General features: G+C 43.0%; 1 protein-coding gene across 3 annotated transcripts in view; it reads left to right on the forward strand.

Moving 5' to 3' along the window:
* The window catches only part of ATP8A2 (ATPase phospholipid transporting 8A2), a 518,682-nt gene that overhangs the window by 383,968 nt on the left and 119,479 nt on the right, over nt 1–15,235 (forward strand). For all 3 annotated transcript variants that reach the window (XM_037003923.2, XM_073228342.1, XM_073228389.1), the window contains exons 31-33: nt 7,758–7,819; nt 8,342–8,398; nt 9,733–9,840. In XM_037003923.2, coding sequence (XP_036859818.2) covers nt 7,758–7,819; nt 8,342–8,398; nt 9,733–9,840 — 227 coding nt within the window. The remainder of the gene's footprint in view (nt 1–7,757; nt 7,820–8,341; nt 8,399–9,732; nt 9,841–15,235) is intronic.

The following is a 15,235-nucleotide window of genomic DNA, read 5'->3' on the forward strand; positions in this document are numbered from 1 at the left end:
AAAGCCAGATTTCCAAATCCAAGATGATTTTTTTCTTTTTTGGTTTGTTTTAAATGCAGAAAGTTACCTTAGCTGGTTAGATAAGCCCTGCCGCCTCTCTGCTGCACACATCCGGAGGGCTGCTCACCGGCACTGGACTGGAAGGGCCGTTGTTCTCATTTGGTTAAATATTTCTTATGTTTCGGTGTCTCTCCTAATAAACCCTATGTTATCTGTATTTTAAACAGGTGGGTTTGGTGAATGTGGTACGGAATGTGAGTCAGGGTTCCCAGATCTCACCCTCATAACTTTACTAGGAAGTTGCCTCGAGGCATGATAGCCACTGTGGGAGTTGCTGCCACAACAAACAGCCCCAGATTTCAGGGGCTTGGCCCAGCGAGGCATCTGCAGCACTCGTGTCCCCATCAGATGGAGGATTTCACTGAGTGTATTTTCTTATTTTCTGTATTTTTGATGCTCCGCTCTCTGGGCCCTTGATCCTGGAGAGACTGCCCCTCCTGAGCTAGCTAATTCCTAGAGGGAGCAAACGACTTCCCCACAAACATGCCTTTGATAGACACACCAGCCAGTGTGAGGCCCACACCCCCAACTCTCTCCTTTATTGAACTCTCACACCAAGCCGAAATCCCCATCCCCCTCCTGTAAATCCCCCAGGGCCAGGTACCATGCATGCAGCTGGGGATCCCCCCTACCACCCAGAGCCTGCCTACTTTATTCCAGTTATACAGTCCTGTGCTTACAAGCATACCTCCTGGGCCGTGTCCATTTTCTCCCATGAGAACCCCAGTAAAGGCTCTGGGTCATGCTGTCCCCTGTCCCCTCCGCCTCCTGGCTGACCTCGGTGCTGCCCTGTGTGGTCCTGCATGACATCCCGTGCCTCCTGTACCTAGGGATCTGTGAGTACAAACCTCCTCCTCATGACATCATTTCCATGTCTGCATTTCTCACCATACCCGATTGAAACAAACCCTGGGTTCTTCTCAATACAGTGGAGCTCCATTTAGCGCCTGACCCCTGAGTTCACCCTCAGCCTTAACACTGGGAGGGAAGACAGCCGGAGGGAGATTGCTTGTTTTCAACCATCTCTAGCAAGAAGTGATCCGTCACTTCCGCTCATGTCTGACTGGCAAGAAATGGTCACAGGGCCCCACCTAGTCTGAGGGTCTGGGGAATGTCATATGACTACATTTCAGAGAGCAAGAAGCCAGTCTGTGACCTCATGAGGTGGCTGTTTGACATTGGCAACTGAGTTTATGTTCCATCATTTTCACTTCCTTTTTAAAATCTATTTTTAGTAAACAAAAGTGAAAAAAAGAAAAAGATTGAAATTTGAGTTTTATATCCTTAACTTTACCCATCAGAAATGGCAGTAGAGAGGAGAAAATCCAACAAAAGGCTTATATAACCAGGAACTTAACCCAGCGCTGGTTATGAACATAATTATAATCACTAACACTTGTATAAACTCTACCTTTTATAAACTCTTTCCAATATTTTATACCACTCTTTACAGAGAAAGGAAAAAATAAATTTTCTCTTCATGAGTACATAGTGTTGGGAGCAGAAAAAATAGTTTCAATTATAGTAGAGGCAGTTAGAGGCATTTGAGCAGGATGAGTTAAAGTTTATTTATAAATTAGTTATTTGAAACTTGGAATACATTTTTACACTTGAAGTTGACCTAGCAATGGCTGGTTGATGCAGTGCCTCCACTGACCCTCCCAGGTCCTAGGAGACCCAGGGAGAGAGTGGGGGTGGGTGGGGAGGAGACCCGGTACCATTCTGGAATGAGGGCTGCTCAGACCCAGGGCTGCTCAAAGTCCTTGAAGCTAAAGGGTGGGAGGGGAAAAGCTGGAGAAACTTGGCATCTGCCATCCAAGCCGAATTCTTGGCAAACACCTTGATGTCAAGGGAATGGTACCACCTCCATCTTAACTCTCCCCGCTGAGCCGTATGTGAGTGAGATGCCTGCGATTTTTCACTCAGGTGCTCCATGGATTCTTACCCCGTCAGAAACACATATGTCAATGCACCCCGTCTGTTTTCTTGGTTATTCAGTGCTGTCTTCTCCGACTGTACAATGCTTTGCTGTAACATGGTCTTCACATTCTGCTTTTCTGTCAAGAGCCATTTTTGAATATGCTTGCGGTTTAGCGGGGTAATGATGTAATGTTTTAACAAGTATAATTGAAAAGGCATCTTTATAAAATGTCATCAGCCTCACCCTCTGGAATATTCTGAAGCAAGTTCCTTGATCATTCTGTCTGTTTAGAAAGTGAGGTGTACTTTTCTTACAAATCCTGGGTTTTCCCACAGATATTTTCAAAGAAGTTTTTGCAGTGTTATTTTTGTGTTTTTTTCCTCAAAGAAGTTTTTGCATGCAGCATTTCTGGTCTGTTGCTACTAACGTGGAAGGCCCATGTGGTTTTATCCCAGTTGTTGACAACAGTCTGTTTTAGTGATTGTTTTGAAACCGCACTTGGCTGATCCTGTATTATGGCAGTCCCCGGATCCAACCAGCTTTTGCAAATAAAAGTCTGGAAGAACAGGCTCAACCACTGCTGTGGGCCAGTGGATCCTGAAGCCTGAGCATTATAGCAGCCTCTGGGAGAGGACACTAACTGTCCAGGGCTGTCTCCAGCTCTGTCACCGTGCAAGACTTCTGATATATGCAGTAAGCACCATCATCGTGTTAGGTTTTACATCCCATGTAGCCACAGTCAGAGCATTCTAAACGTGACTCAGCACTTTGTCAAACCAAGCAGATGGGGAATTTGTCCTACTCTTTGAGATTCTTTACCAAACCCTCCCTGGACTACTGGGACAAGGAACGCCCTCCTCTCTCATCTCAGCTGTCATCTGGGTGAAACTGATCCTTTATTTGCAAAAGGCTGACTGATCTGAGATAGGTCAGTTAAATGTTCTGATACCACAGACAGCTTAATCCCTCTCACTTCTCCAGAGCTGTGTTGAATTTTTGTGTGCTAATGATAGCTTTCCATTAGGAAGTGCTCAGTCATGCTGCTCAGGATAAGAAACAAAGCTTTGTTGAGATCACATCTCTCTACCTGCATTTTTAAGGAATCTCTTTGATAGGGACCCTTTTATAGCCTCTCATGATTGGTCTCTGCTGACCTCACCATTCCGGCGCATGCCACTGGAGTCCCATCACACTTCATCCAGTCACCAGAACATTCCAGTGGGCAGGAGTCCACCACCATGCCTCCGTGCAGGCCGATGTCCTTTTCCACCTGTGTTGTCATTTCCCTCCCTACTGCCCCCTTCCTCCCAAATATCCATCTATCCCATCTCATGCTGCTTTCTCTGAAGTTAACGTTCTAACCACCATTGACGCAGATGGTGTTTAAATGATGTTCTGAAGGCTGGCTTGGGGAAACCAGCTACTCACCTTGATTTGGGGGTCATTTTTTCCCCTATCCAAAAAAAAAAATCACTTGAGATTTTAAATATCCGACTAAAATAAACACAACTAAACTACAGGAAAGATATTTTCCTGAGTGGAATGTTGGACTCTTAACAGCGCTGTTAAGAGTAAGCAAAATGGAAAGAAATAATTAGTCAGCACTGTGCCTCAGGAATACACTGGACAATCTAAAAAGGGCCTGCTCCAACCTTGAACTATTAGCAAACTGTTGTTCATCAATGTGCACATCCACAAATGATTTCTTAGGACTGCTGATCTTTGCTTCAGGAGTATGTTATCGGCAAGTTTTCACAAGGAATGATGCCCACAAGTATTTGCCTCTAAAGCAATGAAATACAAACTGTTGGAGAGCCGTCTATCCCATGAGAATTTCCCCAACAGCGTGTGCAGAGCAATGACTTGTGACCTGCTTAGAAGATGCTATCTTTTCAGAGTCTGTTGGCGTGTCTCAGAATCTCAAGTTGGTTTGGGAATTTCTTCGAGGAATAAATTATTTTCAGATGGTATTCATTGTGACTCGGTCAGGAGATATCTTTTCTAAGCAGAAAACTAAAATGCAGTGTTGAGTTATCCTTCCAAAATGATGAACAGAAATATTAGGCGTATCCTGTCATCGCTAAGTTGCCTTAAGTGTAGCTAAATTACCTCAAGTGTAAACATTTTATCTAATGCCAATAAGCCCTTTACTGTCATGACAAGGTAGAAACTCATGCATTATGAATTTGTGCATTATGAAACTCTAGAAGCTACGGTTGGAAAGCGTTCATTAGGCTTCCTGTGTCTTTGTTCTGTCCATGCCAGATTGCCAGCAGAGTGTTCAGTAGCCTTAAAGAGGCTCTGTGGAGGTGTTCTCTTCATAAGAGAGCCCTCAGTCCCGTGGATAAGCCAAGAGTCTGCCCCCTTTTAAAGGCCGTGGAGCATCTGCATTGCATTACTCTCCACTAAAGCCTCACGCTGTTTCTCTGATCTGATTGTGTGAAGAGTTGGCCCACCACATTCTCTCCTCCTTAGCCTGACTGGAAAGAAAGGGGTTCCCTTCTTAAATTAGACACTCTTATTTCAGAGTGTACTCTCTGTACTTATTCCAGCTTACTCCAGCTTCTCATGTTTCTTTCCTTTAATGCAATGGTTCTCCATCTGGGTGATTTTGCCTCCGCAGGACGTTTGGCAATGTCCAGACACACTTTTGGTTCTGACAACTAGGGGTAAGTGGTACTGGTGTCTAGTGGGCAGAGGCCAGGGATGTTGCAAACATCATATAATACACAGGACAGCCCCCACAGCAAAGAATTATCTGGAAAAATGTCAGTAGTGCCCAGAGTTAAGAAACTCCGGACTAGTGAAACACCCACCCTAACTCAGAAGCAAAGGCCTGGTCTCATGGGGTCACTGCTGCTGCACAGATTTGTGCACTGTCTGTATTCCCTTATGTGCCACAGAATTTCTGTCATATGACTCTTGTTTTCTGTCCACCTTGATTGTCTCTGAGATAGTCCCTTCCCATTCAGTGTTGGTATTTCAAAGGAGTACCTCTTCATTATCTTTTCCCCTTGAAATTGTCTTTTATCCATTGGGGACTGTTTTTCTAACTCAATCAATGAATGACCAAGCTCTTATTTATTAAAGTTTAGTTTCTTACTGTGTGACCTTTTGCTCCTCTGCCCATTTTTCACTTGGGTTATTTGTCTTTTTATTGTTGAGCCGTAAGCATTCTTTATATATTCTGAATATGAGTCCCTTATCAGATAAATATTTGCAAATATTCTCTCCATTCTCGGTTGCCCCTTCACTCTCTTGATGGGCTCATCTGTGAGGCACAGAAGTTTCTGATTTTGATGAAGTCTTATCTGTCTATTTTTTGTGTGTGTGTCACTGCGCTTTGGTTGTCATGTCTAAGAAACCACTGCCAATACGAAGGCCATAAAAATGTACTCATGTTTCATCCTTAGAGTTTTACAGTTTCAGCTCTATGATCCATGTCAAGTGTATGATTCAGAGGCACCAATCACATTCAGAATGTCATGCAGCCATCACCATTATCTACTACAAAACTTTTTCATCACTGAAATTAAAACTCTCTACACATTAAGCAGTAACTCCTTCTTCTCCCCCACCTTCCCAGTCCCTGGTGGAAACGGACTTATAACTAATTTAGATGTCAACAACTGCAGCCAACTAGTTTCTACTGTATTGGACACAGTTCTCTGCACCACCAGCATCATCCTCCCAGATGGGTTGTTACAATCATTTCCAAACAGGCCTTACATTTGTTATTATTCCATTGTTGGTCATCCAAGATCTGGTCTCCCATGAAATCTGGGCTGTTCCCTTAAGAGTGCAATCATACCATATCATTCTATCCTCAGAATCCTATACTGTTTCCTATCACTGTTGGCAAAGAAACCCTCACTCCTCACCACAGCCTGTGTTGACACACCCCTTCTGACTCTCTGACCACTCCCCGCATGGCTCCAGCCAAACCGATCTTTGTGGTAGCCTTTGGTCGTATCAACACTACCCGTATTGTGACTGTTGGTAATCGCTCACCTCTCTACCTGGCATGCTCTCCCCCTAGATACTCATTCACTTGTTCCCTCGTACTGTGCACTTCTGCTCAAACATCACCTCCTCAAAAAAGGTTTTCCTGAACCCCCTGTCTAAGAGAGCTTCCCCTGTCTATATTCCATCACTTTACCTCCTATTTCTTCATTGCTCTTGTTACACCTGACATATTCTTGTGTGTGTTTCTCTCTCAGTGTGTTTGGCAGGGACCTTGTCTCCCAAGACACTGTAATAGCACCAGGCTTTTAAAGTGGACTTTAAATAAATACTTGTTATGTAAATAAAATAATAATGTTACCTCTTTCAAAGTTATAATCTATGTTAGGATCAAAGAAATGGTCTCCTGTCTAATTTCAAGTTGTTTCTTTATGGAGGCATGTCTTTAAAAGGGTTGCATTTATTATTAAAATCATCTCAGGGCCGGTTACTGAGAAGTAAATGCCCACAAGTTTGAAAGCCATTTGCTAATACTTCTTGAGGTTAATTTAAACTCTCCCTTACTTTCTGAACGTTTTCGCTTCTTCCCTTCTGATGACGTCCTGTAAGTTTGGAGTCTGTCTCCACTGCCTCTATCCTAAGCTTGAGATCATTCTTTTCTAAGTCAATAGCCATCTCCCTCTCTGTTCTCCAAGGATACCTTGTACGTTGCCCAGTAGCAATCCCTCCTTTAGGTCTGTATGTAATGCAGTCCAGGATGTCACTTTGTGGGTTCACCTTTCCTCCACGAATTTTCCTATCTAGGATCAAGAGAAAGGGCTCACCCTGCAGCTGGGCTCAGGGCCCCACATTACCAGATTCTCCCCATAATGCTGCTTGGTCATTAGTTTTAGAAAATAAAACAGATTTTGATTCTTTAAAAAGAGTTGGATTCTTCAACAAGTAGATGGGTACATCAGTGAGCCCAAATCTGTGTATAGCAGCTCAGGGGTGGAAATATGCACACTAGTATCCTTATACATTCAGCCTGTAGGCCACCAGTCTGAACTGGAGTATAAAAGAGATTAAAAGGAGATTGGCAGTGTCATCCAAAAACCACTCCTGAAAACAGGCTTTGACCCGTCAGGATAAAAGCCAGACTTTTCACAGCAGGCTAGCTGGCACAAATTAGATACTTCTGTTAGAGTTCCGCCTTAGTGACTATTGCATGCATTGTAATAGTCATCCTTAAAAAAAAAAAGTGGAAAAGATGTGAAAATTGAAGGTTCGAAATTCTAGTTGTATTTTCTAGATGCCTCTTACTGGAGTGTTTGAATGCCCACAATTGAGAGACTCCAGAAGTTCACGTAGCTGCACATGAGGACACGAGCAGTGAATATCCTGCAGAATTCTTTGAGTTCAATAATTACAAACTGATTTTTTGTATTCATGTAGCTACCTTTTTTATTGGCCTATAGTTCCAATTTAGCAAAAATTTGAAATAAATAGTAGGCGAACACTTGGAAAAGGTCTGATAGGGGCATTAACAAAGATAGATTAATATATTCTTATTCTATTTTTTTAACCCGACAAAGGGAGATATTAAATTTTTTGGAAAAGGTAAATTTCAGTGTAGATCAAGTGTTTGGCTATTGGAAGCCTAATTTTGTTTATTTGTCATCAGAAAGAGGAGGCATTAGAATCACAGATGATGCAATTTTCTAAATTCCCTTACATTTTGATAAATGTTCCTAAACTTCTGTTTTTATGTTCTGAATAAAACAGATTGCAGTGGTCTGCTGTGGGCGTTAATAGTAACTTCTTTGTTTTTCAGATACTGTGTTGGCCAATGGGCATGCCACAGACTATTTATTTGTTGGAAATATTGTTTACACAGTAAGTCTATCCCTCTGTCTGTTGAACCATTCCTAGGTGGCACATGTGTGGGTTCTGCCTCTCAAGACCCTTTACATAAGGGCTTCCTGATTTTTTATTTCAAGTCTTTAAACTATCTATTATGGACTCCTTAAAGCTCAGAATGGTTGTGAAATGCTTACCTCATTTTTCAGTGAAGACTTTGCAGAGTCAGGATTTCTGGACAGGTAATTAACAGCTTCTCCCATTCTTCGAATGACTGTTTCACATGTACCTATGAAAGAACACTGATGAGGGTGATTTCCCCCAAATCTTCCAAGCTAAGAAAAGGGCAAAAGTAACTATTATTTGTAAGAAGACAATCACTAAAAGAAGGACTTTTCTTAGAGCAAATCTGCCTGTATATTCCCTACAACTAAGCCCTGGAAGATTAGCTACCAAGATGGTGCTTTGCAAGTACAGCTGCTTTGGGGGTACAGCTCTCGAGGGGAGACAACTCACTGGGGATAATATGTTGTCCCACATTTCTCATTCTTTTCACAGTATGTTGTTGTTACTGTTTGTCTGAAAGCCGGTTTGGAGACAACAGCTTGGACCAAAGTAAGTTTTCTCTAGAATTACTTCTCTATCCAACATAGGCATTTTTTACGGTATGATATCTTTTCAAGCCTTAGGAAGATGCCAAGCAATATCTAGCTGTCTTATTTTCAATTTTGCATGTAAAACTTGTGGTTTCATCTTTATCAGGGCAAATTTGCAATCCATAGTTTCCTGGTGATTCATTTGCTTGGCCCTTGAATACACCTGTAAGCTATTAACAGTCATCTCATTTCAAATATATATGCACAATATGAAAAAATACATGGAAAATACAGTAGGACAGAAAGGATTTTAATTTCCATAATTTTACCAAGAGAGATAAGTTATTGTTGATTAACCTTCCAGACTTTGTTCTGTGGATGTATTTTTTAATAATGCATTACAGAACATACAGTTTTATCATCTTTTTTCATTTAAAAATATATTTTGAACATTTTCCATGCCTTAAAATATACTTCCACAAAATCATTGTTCATGATTAAAGAATATTAAGTTTTATCGCTATCTCATCACTTATTTGATGAGACCCCAATTTTAGACATTTTGATTATTTCTAGCATTTGGGAATTATAACCAATGCATCATGTTTGTCACTGATGGTTAAATGGGAGAGGGTGGGAGATAAATGTGGGAGCAGGGAAGCCATTGGGGGGCATTGGCAATGAATGCAGGTCCAAGGTGATGGTGGCTTAGCCTGGGATGTTCGAGAAGGGGGCAGTGAGAAGTGGTCAGTTTCTGGAAGTATTTTGTTTTAAAGCTAGTAGAACTTAATAACAGATCCGATCATGGAGTGTGGAAGAAAGGAAGATGTCAAGGACCATCACATTAAGAGGACAAAAGGAGAAAAATCAGTACTTCAGTAGATGCTTAAAGCATTGGTTAAGATGTAACACCCATTCTAGCTTTTTTTAACGTTCTTTGGAAAATGGAAAGAGCAATCACAAAGTCTCAAAGTGATAACGTAAAAACATCTGGTTCATTTTGTCTGCTCAAACCTCCCTTACTAGATCAGTAAGACCTCACTTCATACAGCTCCGGGCCAGTGCTCTGCTCCTGGTGAGCAATGGCGAGGGGCCCGCTAAACCTGTGTGGTGGGTCTAGAGGAAGGCACTCACTTTGAGCGTCAGGGCAGCGCTGGCCACAGTTGCCTGAGTTCATTGTTAAACCTGTTGAGACAAGAAAATGAGAAAGATCAAACTCTCCAGTTACTGGTGAGTCGTCCAAGTCTTTCTGTAAAGTAAAGGTAGCTGAAAACAGGGATTCCAAAACAGGTGGGTTCCCGTGGCTCTGCTGTGCCAGCACAGAAGCCCGTCTGAGTGGGTTTCCTTTTGCAGTTCAGTCACCTGGCTGTCTGGGGAAGCATGCTGATCTGGCTGCTGTTCTTCGGCATCTACTCAACCATCTGGCCCACCATTCCCATCGCTCCAGATATGAAAGGACAGGTCAGTGCTACTACTTGTGAATGGATGTTCCACATCTTGCAACAGTGATGCTTTTCTGTGTGTGGGCTTTTCGTGTCTCAAGACAGCAGTGAACTTCAGGAGAGGCTGGTGTTACCTGCTTCCATCAAAATTTATCAGGAGAGAAAAAACCCAAATCAAAGCACCTGAAAGAGGTTATCCAGTCCATAGAGATAGCATCTGAAATTTTAACTCTTGTGGAAATTATCAACTTGAATCCTCTGACCTACCCAGCATGTCTGCATTTCCATGATGAATTGTGTGTTAATTATGCATAGTTCTGATATGTACAATTCATGGCCCTGGGAAAACAGGAGATGTTTTGAGTCGTTCAGAATCCCAGTGATTACACTGATGGTAGTTTTGATGTTAAGTGTATTGGTATACTCAGATGAGTTGATAATCAGTCAACTGTGAAAGATAAATCTAACAATTCTGTTAATCAGAATATCTCATTGTTCATCTCTTGACCTAGAAAAGGTAAGATTGAAGACCTTTATAACTCAATTTGAATTTTTTCCATGTTTTCTTTTCTTTTGTATTATCTTTGTCCAATGTTTGAGATTGAGGTACTTCCACAATGTCAGTGTGGACCTGACAACCCCACAGTATCGGGTCTGGAGAGGAGCTGGACAATCCTGGGTTACAAACCTCCTCAATTTACAAATGAAGCTATGCAGGCCCAGGCCCTCCAGGCCCACCCCATGGACCCAGGCAGAGGCTGCCCCAGGCCATGTGCTTTCGAGACCTCTGTGCCCGCTCTGGTCCTCCTCACAGGGTGAGAAGCCTGTAGTGCACAGAGCCAGCACCCATGCCTCTAGTCCATTCCTCAGGTTCCTAGGTCCCTGAGTTTGCTTCCCAAACAGCCAAAAGCCCACTTCCCAGGCCTGCCTGGTCCTCTGCCCAGATCCAGGCCATTGGCAGCACGCCTGGGCCCAAAGGGCATCTATTTGCAAGAGATGCGCCCTGGGTCGGTTGGATTGTTTGCACTGGTGTATTCACCCACATTTGCCTGGGGAAGCTCGTACTGGGGGACAGGACCACGAATGGAAAGAGAAGGGCTGCGGGTGGGGGGCTTCCACTGGAGTTCCTGCCCCAGGGGATATATATTCTAGGGGCAGGCCTATGCATGGCACACCCGGCTGCTCTCTTTGCCTCACTTACTCTGTTGAAATGAGCCTGAACTCCTGGGTCTGTCAGAGTTGAGATACACACGTCCAGCAGCTGTTTCGTGTGAGGTACTCCAGAGGTGGCACCGCTCGCCTTTGCATGGTGAACCAGTGAGCTGCTGCGCCTCGGTGTCCGGGAGCGCCCTGGGCGCAGGTGCTGAGCAGGGCGGACGTGGCCTCTGGGAGTGGAGGTGTGTGTGTCCCCAGTACAGCTTTATTATCTGTGAGGAATGAGCCTAAACACACAACATACTTTTCAGTTCTTTCCAAATCCAAGTAATAGAGAAAATTACAGGCCTTTGAATGAATCAAGAAGATGGTTCTATCGCAAAATGAGCATTTCCCAGCAAAGCTACTGTGTACATTTAAAGAAATCAATTGTATTTTAAAGCAATGCGATTCGTCCACAAAACACAAACCAAGAAAATCATCACTTGGGAAAGCGTTGGTGACTAGAGTGTCATTTTCATGCTTTCTTCCTCCTGGTTAAGGGTGAGTGTGGTGGGATGAATATTTCATTCGGGGAATTTTATGGTGCAGGACATAAGAGGGACTGCAGCCAATTGCTGTAGACAGTTTCCCAAATTAGAGAAGAGTGACAGCTGATGGGATGGGACCAGGTGTGTGACTGGGCAGCAAAGCCCATCCCTTTGAAAGACTGCCCCTCCCTCGGCCCTCAACAGAGACACTGTAGCGAGTACCCTCTGTATACGTTCGCATCAGTAACTGCAGTTCCCATGTGCGTGAATTAGGCTGGTCACTGCCTCTCACGCTGATCAATAGGTTGACGTTCCAAGTGTGGGGGAATCACTAACACCCCACTTTTCTATTCTGAGTCACGTGCTGCTCTGTGTGGTTCAAAGGCTCAGCTCAATGGTGAAGTATCCATAGTTGAGGACTTCCTGAAGAAATTTAATGAGCTATTCCTGTCATTCAAAGGCAAGGAAATTGTTATATTAAATCATATTTCCCTGGTATCAAAGCTTTTTATTTTTTATTAAACAATATGGATTTAACATATTTGTTGGTTGGCTTGTTTCCATGAGACAAATGATGTTGTTTTGAAATCGAGCATAGATGGCTGCGGTGAGGTTTTCCATAGACATTGAATGATATGATTAGTGTTGTTTCCATGTCACACGATTCCTAAGCGGGTCGCCCTCTGTGTTGGAAGTGCTGTTTGTCATCTCTCGTTGTTCTCCTGGCAGGGGGGCTCTTCATGGAGGCAGGGTGTCAGGAAAGAATGTCAGAGCCAACTTTAATACTTTTTTACCTGGTGTCTGCTACCCAATGGTTTGTTCACTTTTTGAAAAGTAGTAGAGTGGTATTAAAAAAAAATTTTTTTTTAACACTTTTGGAAAAATCACTGGGATGGATAGTGGCTAAATGAAGCCTGAAGTCTCAGAAAGGCTTTCTGCTGTCCCTGGGGGACTCGCATCCAGTCACAGAACCAGCTGGGCACAGGTGTAGGGACTCTGCCCATGCCATGCCCGCCCATCCCTTTGGTTCTAGGCCGCTGTCAAGGGCTGTATGTTTCTGTCCTCCTTCACCATCAGGTTGAAGAGCTAAGCCCCAGTGTGCTAGTCTTTGGAGGTGAGGCCTCTGGGAGCTGAAGAGGCCATCAATGGGATTAGTTCCCTTATAAGAAGAGGCCAGGGATCTGGTTTACTTATTGGCTGCCATGCAAGGACTCAGCAAGAAGCTAGACATCTGCAACCTGAAAGAGGGCCCTCACCAACCCAACAGTGCCACACACCCCGATTTCAGATGCCCAGCCTCCACGACTGTGAGAAACACATTTCTGTTGTTCATAAACAGCAACAGACTCACAGACACTGAGAAGTGGCTAGTGGTTACCAAGGGGGAGGGGTTGGGGCAGGGGGGAGGAGTGAAGGGATAAAGGGGCACAGTAATTCACAGTCACAATATAAATTGGCCACAGGGACAGTAGTACGGCACGGAGAACATAGTCGATGATTCTGTAACATCTTACTACGCTGATAGATAGTAACTGCATTAGAGGGGGTGAGGATTTCATAATATGCGTAACTGTTGAAACACTGTGTTGTATGTTTGAAACCAGCATACGATAGTATATCAACAATATTTTAATTTTAAAAAAATCTCTATTGTTCAGAAGCCACCCAGTCTGTGGTGTTTTGTTACAGCAGCACAAGCCGACTAAGACAGTTAATGAATGCTTAGGAGTGAGAGGTACAATGGGAAAAGACCACTTTATTATTATTGCTATTGTTGTTATTACTATTATTGTTATTATTTTAGGAGTATTTCTTGTGGTGATTCTTATGACCCATTTTTTTGTGGTTCACCAAGCAGTAGGTTTTGGCAAACGAACGTGGTTCTTTTGAGCTCTAGAAGTAAACTAGTGTCTAACAGCAAACGGCATTTCTCACCAGGAGCCACAGGCCGACTCCACACACAAGATGTCCTGTCTGTTCATAACATCTCAAACTGTTGAAAAGATGCCTTGTCTGTGCCGGGGTTTTCTAAGCTAATTTATTAAGTATTTCTTTGTCTTGTCCGTTACATCTGGCATTTATCTCCCAAGGGAGAAGGCAGGTTTTTCCCTTGAGGACAGAGGGAAGGGGACTGTGGAATGAGCATAATTCCCCCTGTCAAAGTGTCTTTATCTTTTCTGAAGCACCTCATGATGCAGTCCATGAGAGCCAACCAGACAATGAGCCCAGACTTCCCAGTGGAAGCTTCTGAAATCAAGTCATCTATATACTTGCTCTCCTGAAAAATGCAACATTTCTGGGATTTTAAGGAGAAGCCCGTATTCCCGCTTTTCTAGGCCCAAGCTAGATCTAAAGTGAATTGAAAACTCAGGTGTATCTCTCCTCATTAATGCCAGAATTTCAGCTAGGGAAAATATGTTACGATGTTTTGCCTTAAGGGACCATGTGTGTTTTTTTCTCCCAGTAGCATAACTGTGGGTCATAAGCTTCTCCATAAAGGGTCCCTAAAGCCAGGGCCTGAAGGTAGAAAATTACAAACTTCCTTTAGCCCAAAATTGTCTGCTAAAGTAGAGCTTTGCATTAGAGAGATGGGGAAAACTTGATCTAAAACTGGATCAGGAAATGTGCTTCTATTTTCTTCATGTATTTCTCAAAGCTTTTTACTTTGAGGGTATCTGAGGAGATGCCTCTTATTTCACCTCTGTTTAAAAGCCAAGAGACCTGCCCCAGCTTGCTCTGTAACCTTTCGTAAATCACTTAACCTCTGCATTAATTTCCTTATCAGCAAAGTCAGAATCCTATATAATGAGATAACCTGTGGGAAATGTAAAACATGCCTGCTCCTCTTTTTCCTGGAGTGATAAATTACTTTTGAACTTTTATAAATTGGAATATTGTGACTTAAACTAATTATTTTGCCCAAAGAATTTTTTAACATTTTATGGATTCTAGATGTGATATTTCTCAGTCAGATCCATTGACCACCTGCTTCTGAACCATCTGGGTTGCTTATCAAGACGACAACCTCCCCCCTCTGAAAAAAAGGTATTTGCAATACACACATACACACACACAATCAGAATCTCTAGGTGTGGAGCCCCAGCCTCTGAATTTTAATAAATCCCCAGGCTACTCTTCCCTTTAAAGTTTGAGAAGCACTGCTGTAAAACACCTGAAGAATTACTCCATTACAGTGCTTAAGCCAGAGCTGTGCCTTATAGGAGAAAAGGTACGCTTCAGACGTCTACAAGGCATTCATGTCTCATGCTCAGTGGTTATGTAAGACATGGCAGGTAGGCCCAGTGACTGCTTTACTGCATCTAGCTTTCTAAATAGAGGATTATTCCAAAAGACATTACATCGTTCACCACGGAAAAATACTCCTCACCAACTCTGGCACTTTTCCTTTAATGTTCCTTTCATTGCTAGTAAAAGAGGGGGAAAAAACCTTTCACTTCAAAGGCTACAAACTGCTAACTCTGTCTGTAGTGCCAAGCTCCAGGCTTCAGCCAGTTTCTGGCATATGGCAGACTTTTTTTTTTTTTATCCTAAATACAGGAATGAGTTTACTTTTGAGTTTCATATACACACTTGTGTATACACAATGCAAATCCCCATGGACCAAAAGTAAACAGAAGGGGGGAATGGTTGCCATTTTGCCATCATTGAATCGAAGAGATTAATTACTCATCTTCTTGAGTAATTGCCCTCGCCTGGACTTTGCGGGCC

Source organism: Manis javanica, chromosome 1, assembly GCF_040802235.1.
Source record: "Manis javanica isolate MJ-LG chromosome 1, MJ_LKY, whole genome shotgun sequence".
In the NCBI taxonomy this organism is placed as follows: domain Eukaryota; kingdom Metazoa; phylum Chordata; class Mammalia; order Pholidota; family Manidae; genus Manis; species Manis javanica.